The sequence below is a fragment of the Dermacentor albipictus genome, chromosome 10 (assembly GCF_038994185.2).
Source record: "Dermacentor albipictus isolate Rhodes 1998 colony chromosome 10, USDA_Dalb.pri_finalv2, whole genome shotgun sequence".
In the NCBI taxonomy this organism is placed as follows: domain Eukaryota; kingdom Metazoa; phylum Arthropoda; class Arachnida; order Ixodida; family Ixodidae; genus Dermacentor; species Dermacentor albipictus.
The window spans coordinates 47,823,679-47,837,032 of NC_091830.1; the positions used below are offsets into that span (position 1 = coordinate 47,823,679).

Consider the following 13,354-nt stretch of genomic DNA (forward strand, 5'->3'; position numbering starts at 1 on the left):
TGTGGAGAACGCTGTTCCTGCTTAGGAAAATTTCCAAAGAAAGACTCAACGATTGAGTTGGACACATTTTCACTGTGCAAAAAATAATTACTAGAATTTAACCTGCGAAAATCACAATCTAGTTTCATTATTATGTCCGGTATTTGCAGTATGTCTGGTACTGGTCACTCGTGCAAGACAGTAGCCAGTAGTCAGCTGGGATGACAATAGTTCAATGGCTACAATAATATCAGTACGATGCATTCAGTAAGAGCTATTTGGCAAGACAGCAGCAGCAGCGGTGGGAAAGTCGAAACAAGAGGCAAAGAAAGCTTAGCTTTAAGAAACCTTCTGCAAGGGTTCGCGCTAAATACAGCTTCACTGGGCCAAAACGCCCTTTACAAGGCAGATGGAAAGACGACATACATGATTTTACATAACTTCCTAAATAGAAACAGCTAATACACTGACTGCTACGTACACAGCTTCACACTGCGTTTAGACATACATTAAATTAAGAAAAACAGTTTAGAATGAGATAAAGTTTAAAAACGAATGAAAGGAAAACAAAGTTACAAGCCAAGAACGTTTCAAGTACAAAAACTGTATCAGGAAAGAGCCTTATGTTAAAGCAAGACATTTCAACATAAAATTTAAGTGATTGTACTGTTTAAATGTAGTGGAATGCTTGCTGCTAATTATTTCGAAACTGAAACATTCGCGATAATATGCACTGTTTCAAGTACGGTGTATCACTAGGCTTTAGGCATGGAGGTCTCATAAGAACAGCTTAAGTGCATCAGAAGCATAAAAAGAAAAAAGAATACAAAAGCTACACTTCAGTTCATGCAGAAAAGTTTCATTCTGGTTGTGTATGCAAGCCACTTTTGTCCCCACAAAACTGACTCAGAGCTTGGGCGTTGTTCTCTAATAAATTGGCACCTTAAAACAAATGCAGACGGACTTGAGCCATTACATATTTTTGCACTCAGACCGGCACATTACTTGCACATTGACAATATGTGCAATCCTTATTACGCCCACATGCAGGACGTCCGCCAACCTTTTACCAGTGCCCCCATCGGGTGAGGAGAGAAGCGCTGCGGACATCTTAACGAAGATGTGCCCGTTTTCTGATCTGGCAACGCTTGAAGTGCCGTCACTGTCAGGTGAAGAGTCACAGGTGCCAGCATCCACTTTGCCTTTGGCGTCACACGACTTTGTGCGGTCTCGGGGCATTTTAGAATCTCCTGAATTACCGGTGCTTCAAGAAGTGCTGGTTACTGAGTCTTCCGAGGCACACCACAGCAGGCCGCAGTCACAAGCATCACTGGCTTGAGCAGGCAGTCACAAGCTGGACACGTTGGGAAGCATTGCTTCTGAAGCGACAACGTCAAGAGGGAGAAAAAGAAAAAGAAAAATGAGAGTCGGTTAATATTGGAGGAATTAGGTAATGTTTCAAGTGCAATCAAAAGATGAAAACCACAGGACGACCTCGAACTTTTGCTGTCTCTCTGCTCAAACACATGAGGAAGGTCAGTGAGGATAAGCATCTCAGTATGAAAATTAAATTGATGCAAGTAGTAAATTATTTCAAAGATTATTGTTTTTTATGTATACGTTTTCTATAAAAAAGCCAAGAGACATTGAAACAAAGGATATCGTTGAGGAATTTCATTACTTTATATTGAAATGGAAAAATGAGGAGGAAAATGAAATTGTACGAAAAAATAACTTCCAATGGATGGGAGACGAACCCATAAACTTTGAATTATGCTTACATTGCTTTACCAATAGAGCTGCAGCAATGGCTATCCCTCTGCAAACTTTCTTGGGCATATATGTGCATATACTACATCTCGTTCTGGTAGTGTTAGCCAGTGCTGCTTGTGAAACAACACTCTGAAAGCCTAGTCAAGTACACGTAAACATTATAGGAAATTGATGGTGAAATGGCCTTCACTACAGGTCAATTTGTTTTGGATTGAGTTCCCACCAGTGCCTAGTTATATTTTGTCCACTTTCATTTCCCTTCTCCTTGTGACCTCGACATTAGAAATAAAACTACAGTTATTTTCATCCATGCTTTACTATATTTCCTTGACTGTTGGTGTCATATCAAAGCTCCTCAGTTCTTTTTTGTTCATTCTACATTGTGTTGTATTAGTATTTGTGTGCGTAATTATTTAGGAATTTCATAATTTCAGCCATTGCTGCTGAAGAGATGTGTGAACATGTTTTAGCAACACACCTATGAGACAGAAACAAGCACTGACTTACAACTAAAGGTTTGTTGCTACAAGACAGGTGTTCATCGCTTTCACCTGTCCTTACTCATTGAACGTGTCTTGCAGCAATGAACCTTTTGAGTTCATCACCTGTGCATGTACAGTTTGTGCATGCATCTATGGGTGTCTGTACATGCCTGTAAAGAAAAATAAATGTAATGGAGGTTCAACCAATCCCCATCGGAAATTTCGGTTATATGCCGCAAGTTGTGAAGCATTGTCTCGGGGCGTTCTAGCGCCGCAAGCATTTTTCAAATTGTTTTATTATTAGAAGGGATAGCAGAAAGTGAAAACTTACCACCACCTAGCCAGGAGGTGAGGTTCACTGCAAACATAGACAACCACAAGCAACATTTCTTGTTCTTTTTTTTTGCTGTTGCATGGCTCACTTTCAGAGTTGGTCTAGCATGTTCTACATTGAATGTTTGGCGAAAGTCTTTGTACGTAATCAGTGACATTAAAGGCAATGCGTCAATGAAGCATTTTTACTTATGACTTTGCTTCTCTGGCAGGAAGCAGGGCTACCTGATTGGAGCCGTGAAGAGCATGTGAGCTTTAAGAAAATCATAAGCTTAAAAAAAGTAAGAAATTTCTGCTGCTGTCGTGCTGTGCAGCGGTTGAATACTTTGCAGACACAATCGTCACAATACGACTTACACAACATTGCAGAGTCTAGCCGTCTCAATCCCCACGCGGTAAGCAAAGGCAGCGTCTTTCATGTCTTGCCCGGATGCCAAGTAGCTCGAATGCAAGCTGGAGAAAAAATAGTGCCCATGTCTCAATTGTTGTTTCTCATTAATTATGATGACAAGACGTTTTTGACGATGATTTCCATGGCTGGGGGGGGGGCTTCTTGGGTGGCATACGGTCAAAATTCTTTTGTGTAGGTTAGCTACCACTTTTATTAATGCGACATGTGCAAGCATTCTTGAGAGCATGTTTTACAAGTTGCACAAGGTCAAAAGCGCTGAGGTAGCTTTCGTGCGAGGCCACTCGATGACAGAGTTTTTTTATTAATTTAGCCAGAACTGTTACACTGGTGATGCACTAAGTGCAAACTTTCAGTCTCGGTGATCAAGTGATGATTTTTTTTCAGGGATCTTTTTTCACGCGTATTGTCATTAGCTTCATTACTATTTCTCTTGTTTTGTTTGAGTCTTTTGTGTCCCATCCTTTAAGTTTTTATGACTTAATAAATATTTAGTTGTGTATAATGAAGTAGACTATGTATTAGCATTTTTCATGGATGCTCATTGTCAGTTGCTTCGTTCTTTCTTTTGTTTTGCTTCAATGTTTCGTGACCCTCCCTGCTTTGGCTGCCAAAAGGCGTCGGACAGTATTATGTAAATAACTAAAATAAATGACACATTAAATGACAAAGAAACGGTGCTCTTTTCTATTCCTCCAATCGCACACTGTTACTGTAGGGGCAACTAGCCTTTACAAACCTCAATGCTATAGCAAGTCGCTCTCCAGGCTCCAGGGGTTTCCCGAATGTGGTGCTGCCGTGTGAGGTTCTCTGCTACAAAGCTCAATAGCTTGTGAAAGAGCTGCGGTGTCATGTGAATGAACTTGTAGAAAAATCCGTATTCATCCTGACGCGTCCGTTGGGTCTGTAAGAAATGGTGCACTATTACTTCACAGAAGGCCCGTGCCCTATCCACAAACACGCGCAAGTATCAGGAGCTGTACACTTTTCACTGACACAAACGCATAGCCACTAGAGATGATTAACTTTACTTTGTTTATATGCTTGAATACAAACACTGCGTCGGCAAAACAGGAGATCCAGTCAACGTTATATTAAACGAAAACCATGCGGCCACTGCCATGAAACTCTCGAAAGCAGTCGCACAGCATTTGAATCTGTCAGGTCACAATTTAATTACATTACACTTCATATTCTACAGTCACATTTCTGAGAGACAGAAAATATAGGAACTCCTATCTCGTCCACTAGCTTCATATATGACAACCAACACGTATAAAAAGGTGTTCTTGAATACATGTGTTATACTAATGGCACAAACATAACTGGCAGTCCTTAACTTTATTGTAGGGGTGTGCTAATACCGAATAGTGGATTTAGAATCTAATACCGAATCAAATGAAGAATATTTTCGAATATCGAATAAAATATTGAATATAGCAGAAAATTAATTACAAAACATAATTTTTACAACTTTTGTGCAAGAGGGTGCCACACAAACTCTGTATAAACAGTATGGCCTACTGTTAATAATGAAGCGAGCTTCAAATTAGTATTCCAGCAGTTGTTATGCCTCTGTTCTAGTATATGAAGATCTGGAAAATAGTTATTTTATTAACATATTGTCTGTTGAACAGAATGAAGTGCTTCTTCCCGTCTGAAACTGAAGAAATAGCGACGGCATGTTGTACTGCATGCACGGGTAAGACAGACGGCTGTTGAAACGGCGTGAAGTATGGTCACCACGTATCCAATATACGATCTGCGTGCCTCCGTCGGCTGATCAGCCCGATCTTCGCCTATGCTTTCGCGCTTTGCGAAGTACACCCTGCACTCGTCGTTCCCTCTGTTGGCGTACGTCACGTTATCGTTTCGATCGGTGGGGTCAACCGGCACGGACCTCGTACCGACGACGCATTGGCCGCTCTGCGAATTGTGGCGTTCGCGCGCTGCGAGTACGATGCCCGCATTGCTATTTTAACCTTTTCACTTATGTCTCGTATACGTGCGCACTTAAAAACGCTGATAAGAAATTGCTGTCCCGACGAAGCTAAGCCCCCATGTCCAAACACTGGCTCCTAGTTTTACCACTGTAGATCATCGAAAGGAAGAAGTTACTCACCCCCCAAAGTCCTTCTTCTTTACACCTTTGAAAGAAGGGCCGGACCCACCAACGTCGCTGCAGACGCTTTCTGCACTCCCGCCGTCCTTGCAAGAGCAGCAGCAGCAGCAAAAGCCTTTTTCTCATGCGGTACATTGTGGGTAGAGAACGCTGATGCCGGCGAAGCAAACGGTTAAGCAAAAGCTCCACCGCAGTGTCGTGCGAGGTCGCGTGCAGTTGTCAACAGCCGTCGTGGGCAAGCAGACGCTATCGCGCGTGATGCTGATCACTGATGTAGCTTTGCGTGCCATAAGGATGTGTAGATGCAGACGGCATGCATTTCTCGGCCTAAAAACAATGTACTAGCTATCACATTGTTAAATTAAATAGTAAAGGCTAGCCATGTTTAAATTAAGGATAAACTGTTGTCAAACCCAAAGACGAACATTTCCGCCATCGCTGGTGCGCTGGTCTTTCAGCCCCGTGCTGTACGCAGTGAAGCGCGCACGGATGCCCGTGTGTAAATCAGTATATATATATATATATATATATATATATATATATATATATATATATATATATATATATATATATATATATATATATATCTTAGTCACCCGCGTACGCTAATTACGTGTACGCGAGTGAGACGCCTATTAGCCCCGAGAATTAGGAGTGGCGCCCTCTCGCGAGTGACGTCACGGCCAGGACGCCGCTCGCTCCGGCTCGCTCGGCTGCCGCGCGCGCTCGTTCCCTTCGTGTATGCTTGGGGTATGGGTGGCTCGAGCCGTACGTATTGAAGAATAAGTCGGCTTCTTTCAGCTGCCATACCTTAACCACAGTTTCTTCTTCAAAAGCGTGTGAGTCGAAAAACTTTGCGGCTTGAATATCGCAAGCTAAGTAGCGTTAAAGGGGTCTACTAGGTTTTGCAATGCATATATGCGCCGTGTCTATCGGTAAATTTTGACTAAAAAAAAATATCTGCAAATTCAACGCGCGAAGTTGTGTATGATGCTTCGCTAAACATTTAACATTCCTTTAGTATTTAGCTATGAGAGGCATTGCATTTTACGTGGAAGAAAAATTTGGTAATTGGCGTCAAAATGTTATCTGATTTTAGAAAGACAGTGCCCAGCGAAGCTCTCATCATGATTCCTATTACTCTGGTGTGTTGTTCTATTCAAATATGGCCATTCATTAATGCGTAAAAAAATAGTTAGGCGCGCATTTCTTATGAAAAAGTTTGCTGCTACTTTCATCCCCCTCTGAAACAGGCCTCCAAAAAAACGAATTGGTCATGGCTGCTAACACGACGGCGCGTCATGTAGAGTATTTACATAGTTAATTCACAAACACCATAGTAGCAATCACCTGAGAGAAAAGTTTCGTTATTAAGATCGAAAGCCACTCAATTGAAAGTGATGAAATGTTTCATAGTGGCCCTCAGTAGCCTTTATCGACAATACGGCACACCCCTGATCACGTAACGGTAGCAATCGACTCTCCGTATGGCGAGGCACGCTATGTTCGCGAAACCCATCAGTTCACTACAACTTCAAATTAAAACCATAAAGCGTGTTTTTTACAGCGCCAAATGGAATGGCTAAAGTATTCTCGAGCTACTGCACCGCAGCTTAGATTTCCTGTATACAAAAGTAAAATTCAAGCACCTTCTGTCTCACCATGTCTCGATCCAGCGTTATTTAATTATACATACGGATAACTATTCGCTTCGTCGGTACATAAAAGAGAACCTTGCAGGCAAATTAAGTTTGCTCCAATCCAATCGCAAACATTCATAAAGAAAGCACCACAAGCCTTGCATATACTTTCACTTGATTTCTGACCCTACACCGGGGGAATTTCGATATCTGCAATATGTCCCATACTACTAATCATTGACGCTTCGACTTCTTTTTGGCTGCAGCGATGCGGTCCAGCAGGCATACTTCACTAAAAAAATTGGGCCGAGCAGCCTGTGTCAGTTCGCCAAACAGATTCGTCATGTATATTCCTCAAGCAGCAAGCACCAGTAAATTTCTCAAGTGAGTTTGATTTGATTTAATAATTTCCATTTACACACACACATGTACAGAGGAGTGGTAAGTGGAGGTGGATGAGGGGAAAAAGCCGCACAGACGCGGCTTGAGGTAGCCTCACCCCCTAAGGTACAATATGGCTGCATGGGGTAACACATCAAGCGCCATATAAATTACATTTATATAGTGGCCATAAAACATTGCAGTTATACAATATATGAAAGAACAGTGAAATATTTCCACAATAACAATGCAAAACACACTGCGGCATTGAAATAAATAAATGATATACACTAGGTAACATAGACAAAAAAAGAGGAACATAACATACATTATTAATCATTAACAAACGCGCTCTAAAGAGGTGAGTTGAACGTGTAGCACGGAAAAGGGAATATATATTGGTACATTCCTATTTGTACTCTGTAAATAGCTGTAAGCCTTCATTAACTTTACTTCAAGTTTCCGCCGCTTAAAAAAAATGAACACGTGAAGAACTACCTAATGTTGACAAGCAGTTAAAGAAGCAAGTGAGGCGTGTAGAATCTAAGCTCCAGTATTAGATAAGCCCCCGTGCTACTGCCGAGCGTTTCTGTGAGGAAATGCAAAAATTCGATATTATACCATGAACTACTCGTCGTGAGCAAACCTGTGTTAGCGGAATAAAATCAACGTAACTGCTGTAAAAGTCATATATAGCCAGCTTTGTGACACACTTGTTGCACCGCGGCAGGTATGGTATCATAACTGGATTCCTATAGGCTATGCTCTTGCGATTGTCTATCCGCGCATGAAAAACCCGCAATGGGCTGGTCTGCGTCGCTTCGGCTGGCACTGTAGCGTTGCCTTCGAGAGTTGCATTGTTGCCTAAGAAATTAGCTCTTTGAATAAATGTTCGCAAAGGAAGACGTCGTAAAAATATATTTGAGACGACCACCATAAGTATACAAGCAGAAAGAACGAGGGCGAACAAACGAAAACACCGCAGAAAGCGCCCGGACAACGCCCGAACTGTAGCAGACGACAGGCGCGAGTCCGTGCCCTGACGTCACGCGAGCGGTGCTCGCAGCGCCGCCCGTGTTCGTTCTCGGGGCTAATACCGTGCTGCGTCTGCTTTGGCCTTTAATGTCCGTGTTTTTTCCCCTGACACCACAAAACTGAATTGGCTGAGAAGAGACGTGCACACAAATATGTAGTAAACTGGAAGGGGGCATTATGTCGGGCAGTGAGCATATCCCTTGAAACGAGGCAATACCCCATGCCTCCTAGTTTATTTTTTAAAAGTTTACAGTCTGATTTACAGCTCTAGATGTCCTTATGATGCGAGCTCTACTGTTCAGTGCAGGAAGTTTGTCTATTGCATGTAATTTTTTTCTTTGTGCCACCAAGGTTGCCGCCGTTCTTTGTTTTGCTGGTCTGCTCAGCAGTTTCATTTGCGCCTCCCCTGCTGTTTTTTTCAAAAAGAGTGCCACATTATTCCTTACTGCTTCCACATTTATTGCTGCCATTGATGCTCTGACGATCAAGCAGCATGTCCTCAATGGTCTCTGCACCATTTCCGTTTACTATGCACGAGTCGTCTTCATCTGAAAAACTGTCCCACGTAAATATGCGTTCTCGGACACCCTGACCTGGCTTCGAACGAAAGGGCCACAAGCCTCACTATTATCAGATGCCATCGAACCTCTCCTGTGAGATTTCAGTTTTTTTTCCCTTCGATATTGATCCATGGCTGCCTTGCTCTCCGTTGCTTCTAACCTGCGCACGCACATTCTGCATCCCTGAATCCCAGAAGTTTCCGTCGCCGCCATCCGTCAACCGCCATCCGCCGCAGGAGGTCAATGTCGGTAAGCGCAGTCAGTCAATTGCAATACACGGCCTTCGGGATGCCGAGTTGCAGCTGCGGCGGAAGCCATGTTTATCGCGACTGGTTGCCGTGCGGAGCTCGCTGACTGCTTTCCAGGGGTGTTCTGCGCTTGCACTCACCCGCTTCGACACGTGCACAGCAGACGCACTTTCAGCTGTTTGCTTTTTATACATTACGTGTCCTCTTCCAACCGCTTAGTGCAAGTACGGTCTTAGCTCAGAGCTCACCAGGTACATCCTCATGTGTTCCCGACCTTTGGCATGTTTTTGTGGAGGGAAATGTGTACGCGATGGTGATAGCATTCGTCATACTTCAGCATGATTTTTCTTTAGCGACCCCTATTGGCGGTCATGCTGGCTGATCCACGTGAAAGAATGCTCGCGGCGGACAGCTGGCCGAGTTCAAGCTTTGCTCGTTTATTACATATTGCTGGGGTATGTCAGGGCATAAAATGAAAGTATTTTGATTCCAGAAGCGTAGATGCATGCACTAACGGAAACATTCTAGTCCTGCGGCACTGAAAACATCACAGAGACAATCAAAGGGTCAAGGATCTGTGACCAGAAGCATCCATAGATGCACTTCGAAGTCTAATAGCTTTTTGTTTTTCGTATGACTGTTGCGTAACCTACTGTTTCCTTCATTTATGCTATTCGTGACAATCTTAACATTGTTTTGGCAGTGTGTTCTTTAGTGAATTCATAAATCCTCAAACCGGCAAACCAAATTTTGCGCCTTGGGCACACGAGTTCACTGCAGTGCCCAGGTGGTGGCTTCACCGCAGGAGTAACGACAATGATCCCGCTTTTCTACGGCGAGGACAACACAGTGCCCCATCGCAATGCATTTCAACAAACGTGCGCGATGGGATTCGGGGTGCCACCGAGAGAGTTAGCGCGAAACAAGGCTCTATGCTAGTGTAACTCAAACGGGCAAGGATTACTTTCCGCCTTCAGCAACTTACCAATAATAACCACCGTTACCAGAATGGTCACAGCGTGAGGTGGTGTGCAGTTGCCATAGGGCAAACTGAGGGCGTACGCTGTGAACGTTAGTCCCTGTACGGTAACTGCAATTGGGTCCACCACAAGAAAGCCCCAGGCACACAGGAACGAAAGGAAGTCCCCCGTTCGTCCCATGAACTGCAAGCCCACTCTGAGGTATTCATGCGGGCCTCCAGCGGATGGTAGCATCGTCCCCAGTTCGGCGTAGCAGAGGCCGTCTGCGGAATGAAAGGGGTACACTACGTGGTGACACTCATGAAACTTCGTTACCTTTGAGGTATTTCATGCTGGCGGGTAAATGTAGCAGTCAAAAGGGAAATGTAATAAAAAATAAGTGCAATTAGGCGCCAGTTGCACACGTACATTTTTGGCGTCATAACTACAGCTAGTGAGACCACCTGTAAAATATCTGTGAATATGAAGCATGAAGGCCGAAACTGGTGGCTGTCACGAAAACAAAAGACCACGAGAGATACTGTATACCTAAACACTGCTGTTTTTGCATGTTGCGGGAATTAAGGCAACTGTTTAAATGATACTTCGCATTAAGAACATTCTAAAACAAACGTATACTTCAGCAATTCCTAAGAGTCTGAACTTACTGGGACAGCAGCACAGTGTTGTTGCGGAGGCCGCCATATTGTTTGCTTGCTTACTTGCTTGGACCTCTACTAACTGCCCTTATGTGCTATCACTTGAGCTTTCCCGCCATACTCCCCTACAAAAGAAAGGGCAAGAAGTGCAAACTATTCTCTGAAGAGAAAGTGAGAAATGCTTTGTATAGGTGTATCAGTCTGTGAATCCTTCTATAGTTTGTGCAATTTCGATTTATATAGTATAGTGTTCAGCACATATTTCATTATGACATGTGATATACTGGGTGTCCCAATTATAATGCACAAACATTTAAATATATACAAATGCCACGTAGATGGACAAAACCAAGGTAATGTTGTTTGCCGTCGATCGGAGATGCCACGATAAAATTTTGCATTCCGCCTAATTACATATTGTCTTAATTAATTAACCACGTTTTCAAATATTGTAGTTAGATTAAAAACGTAAATGAGAAAATTATAGGGCAACATGAAAAGCTCCCGATAAAACTTTCTGCTACTCAATACGTGCTACATAAAAGCGTTATTCGAAACTAAAGACTTGCACGAATACACGCAAAGTGCCTCGAACGGCCACTCGCGTGGCAATTTTCTCAAGGAGTTTTAGTTAAGATGGAACCATACCAACTCACCCAACTCTCAGTTTTGATGAAGTAAAGTTTAAGTTGGCCCACGCCAAATATTAAGTGGCCCCTAACCCCAATTTCTTTTTGCGCAATTGACCCCAAATTTCAAGTGGGCCCGCCCAAATTTCAGTTGGCTAACCCCTACTACGTTCTTCCCCATGCATTTTCTATGGAGCCCTATGTATGCCGAAGGGTATGCATAAACCTGATCATAAGGATATTCTCTCTGATCAATTTTTTGGGGGTTTTAATTGCTTCTTATCACTCATGATGCTACCAATCATTTACATTTACACCATTATAACGACTAAATGTCCTAACTTCGCAAATTAGGCATTTTTGTGCATTTTCGCGTGATCGACGATTTTGCTGGAGTACTGGCCAAAAATTGCTTACCCATTAAGGATTGCTTTAAAGCTTATCTGCTGCTGGATGGTATTTAATATGCGTCTTACATACGCCGAAAATCTTGTCTGAATTTACCGCGTACTTTAATGTTAACGAAATTTTTAGGAATCGCATGTGGCTTTAGCGCAATTCTGCTTATCGAGCTGGAATATTCGAACAAGTATGACTTAAATACACGGGGGACCAAATTTAATTATTGGCTAATGAACAGACTTTCACTAATTAACTTTTCGACTACATATCCTAGCACAGCTATGGCATATGCACGAATTGAAGGCAGTGATTACATTAGTTACATGCACTTGGAACGAATTTTCATATCAGCACCCATATTGAGAAACGAGCGCGAACGTGCTGTGAAAAGGTTACCTTTTTCTACTTACGTTTTTAACAAAATGACTTTTTATGCATTGAAGCTCAAAAGGTACTGGAACACCAATGCATTTCATCGCAAACATTGCAAACGCAAATCCGGAAAGTAGTGTCCTCTTCACAATTCATTCCAAAGGAAAATTACTTTAAATGTCAGCGGCTGCAATTCGTAACTTGCATTGTGGCGTAAAGTAATTAGTTGCATAGTTAACCAGCAAGCTATTCTCAATAGTCACCTATTCACTTCCATTTTTGTGCATGCAATATGCGACTCTAAGAGTAATCTAGCACAAGCAGAAGAATTCTTCCACGTATTACGGGTGTCGTTGAAGATTTTGTTAACGATAAAATAAAACACCCTGTATATTCACATACGCATCGCACGCGGATTTTGCGGCGGCTTCGCCAGATGGCGCAACGTGTCCAGAGGAAAGCGCGACAGGAGCCCAGCTGCAGACGCCTTATATGTGACGCTTTTCAGTGGTGACCGCACATTGCGTCGCAGTATTATTTCGCTGCTAATTGTTAGAGTGTCGACATTGTTGGTGAGACGTATTGTGCCGAAAACTTGCTCTAAACAAATAGAAATGGTTGGAAGCGAGATTGCAGTGTGTGAAAAGTGTTATCTGCACTTATGAGTGATTTATTCCTCCAAACTACTAAGTGTGGCAGAACACTACCAACTTCGCAAGTAACTTTGGGGACGATTTCTCAAAACTGACGCATGAGATTCAGATTTCTGCTAAATGAATAACACTTACTTGACCATGGACTTCACTTCTTCAATAATTAGTGATTCGTTGATAACAAGGTAAAAGATGTGCTATGTGCCGCGTAAGTGATGTGCGCATAAGAAACTGTTGCAGAATTGCGCTATCCTCCACAGAGGACATTTAATGTATGCTTCCGCTGAATAACATCACGTGGCATATCACGTCCCTCAGACGACATCGGTCTCATCAAACAGCCAAGCGTTGTCTTTCTGTAGTGCGAAGCTGTAGAGCTGTTCAAGACCAACATTGCGAACTGGTCAAGGATTTTCGATACTTACGAATGAGAGATGCCACTCCAGCTGCGACCCATATCAAAAGGTCCACGCCCACCGACCCAGAGTCCTCGTAAACAATACCAGGTGTTATGAAAATTCCAGAACCTGCAATGATCGCAATCAAAATGACCAAAAACAACTTTTTTTCAAGGTAGAAAAAGACACCTACTTCACTGATCGGGCACATAAATTGCAGGAGTGTGCGTGCACAAATATATATTTTTTTATTACATGATGTTTATAAAAAGTAATTAGAAGCTGACGGCAACTTTAAAATCATCATATTGAGAAAATAC

At 42.7% G+C, this 13,354-nt stretch overlaps 1 protein-coding gene across 3 annotated transcripts in view; it reads right to left on the bottom strand.

Annotated features, from left to right (window-relative positions):
- The window catches only part of LOC139050541 (b(0,+)-type amino acid transporter 1-like), a 29,231-nt gene that overhangs the window by 8,183 nt on the left and 7,694 nt on the right, over positions 1-13,354 (bottom strand). For all 3 annotated transcript variants that reach the window (XM_070527055.1, XM_070527056.1, XM_070527054.1), the window contains exons 3-4: positions 13,062-13,163; positions 9,948-10,205 (exon numbers count right to left, since the gene is read on the bottom strand). In XM_070527055.1, coding sequence (XP_070383156.1) covers positions 9,948-10,205; positions 13,062-13,163 — 360 coding nt within the window. The remainder of the gene's footprint in view (positions 1-9,947; positions 10,206-13,061; positions 13,164-13,354) is intronic.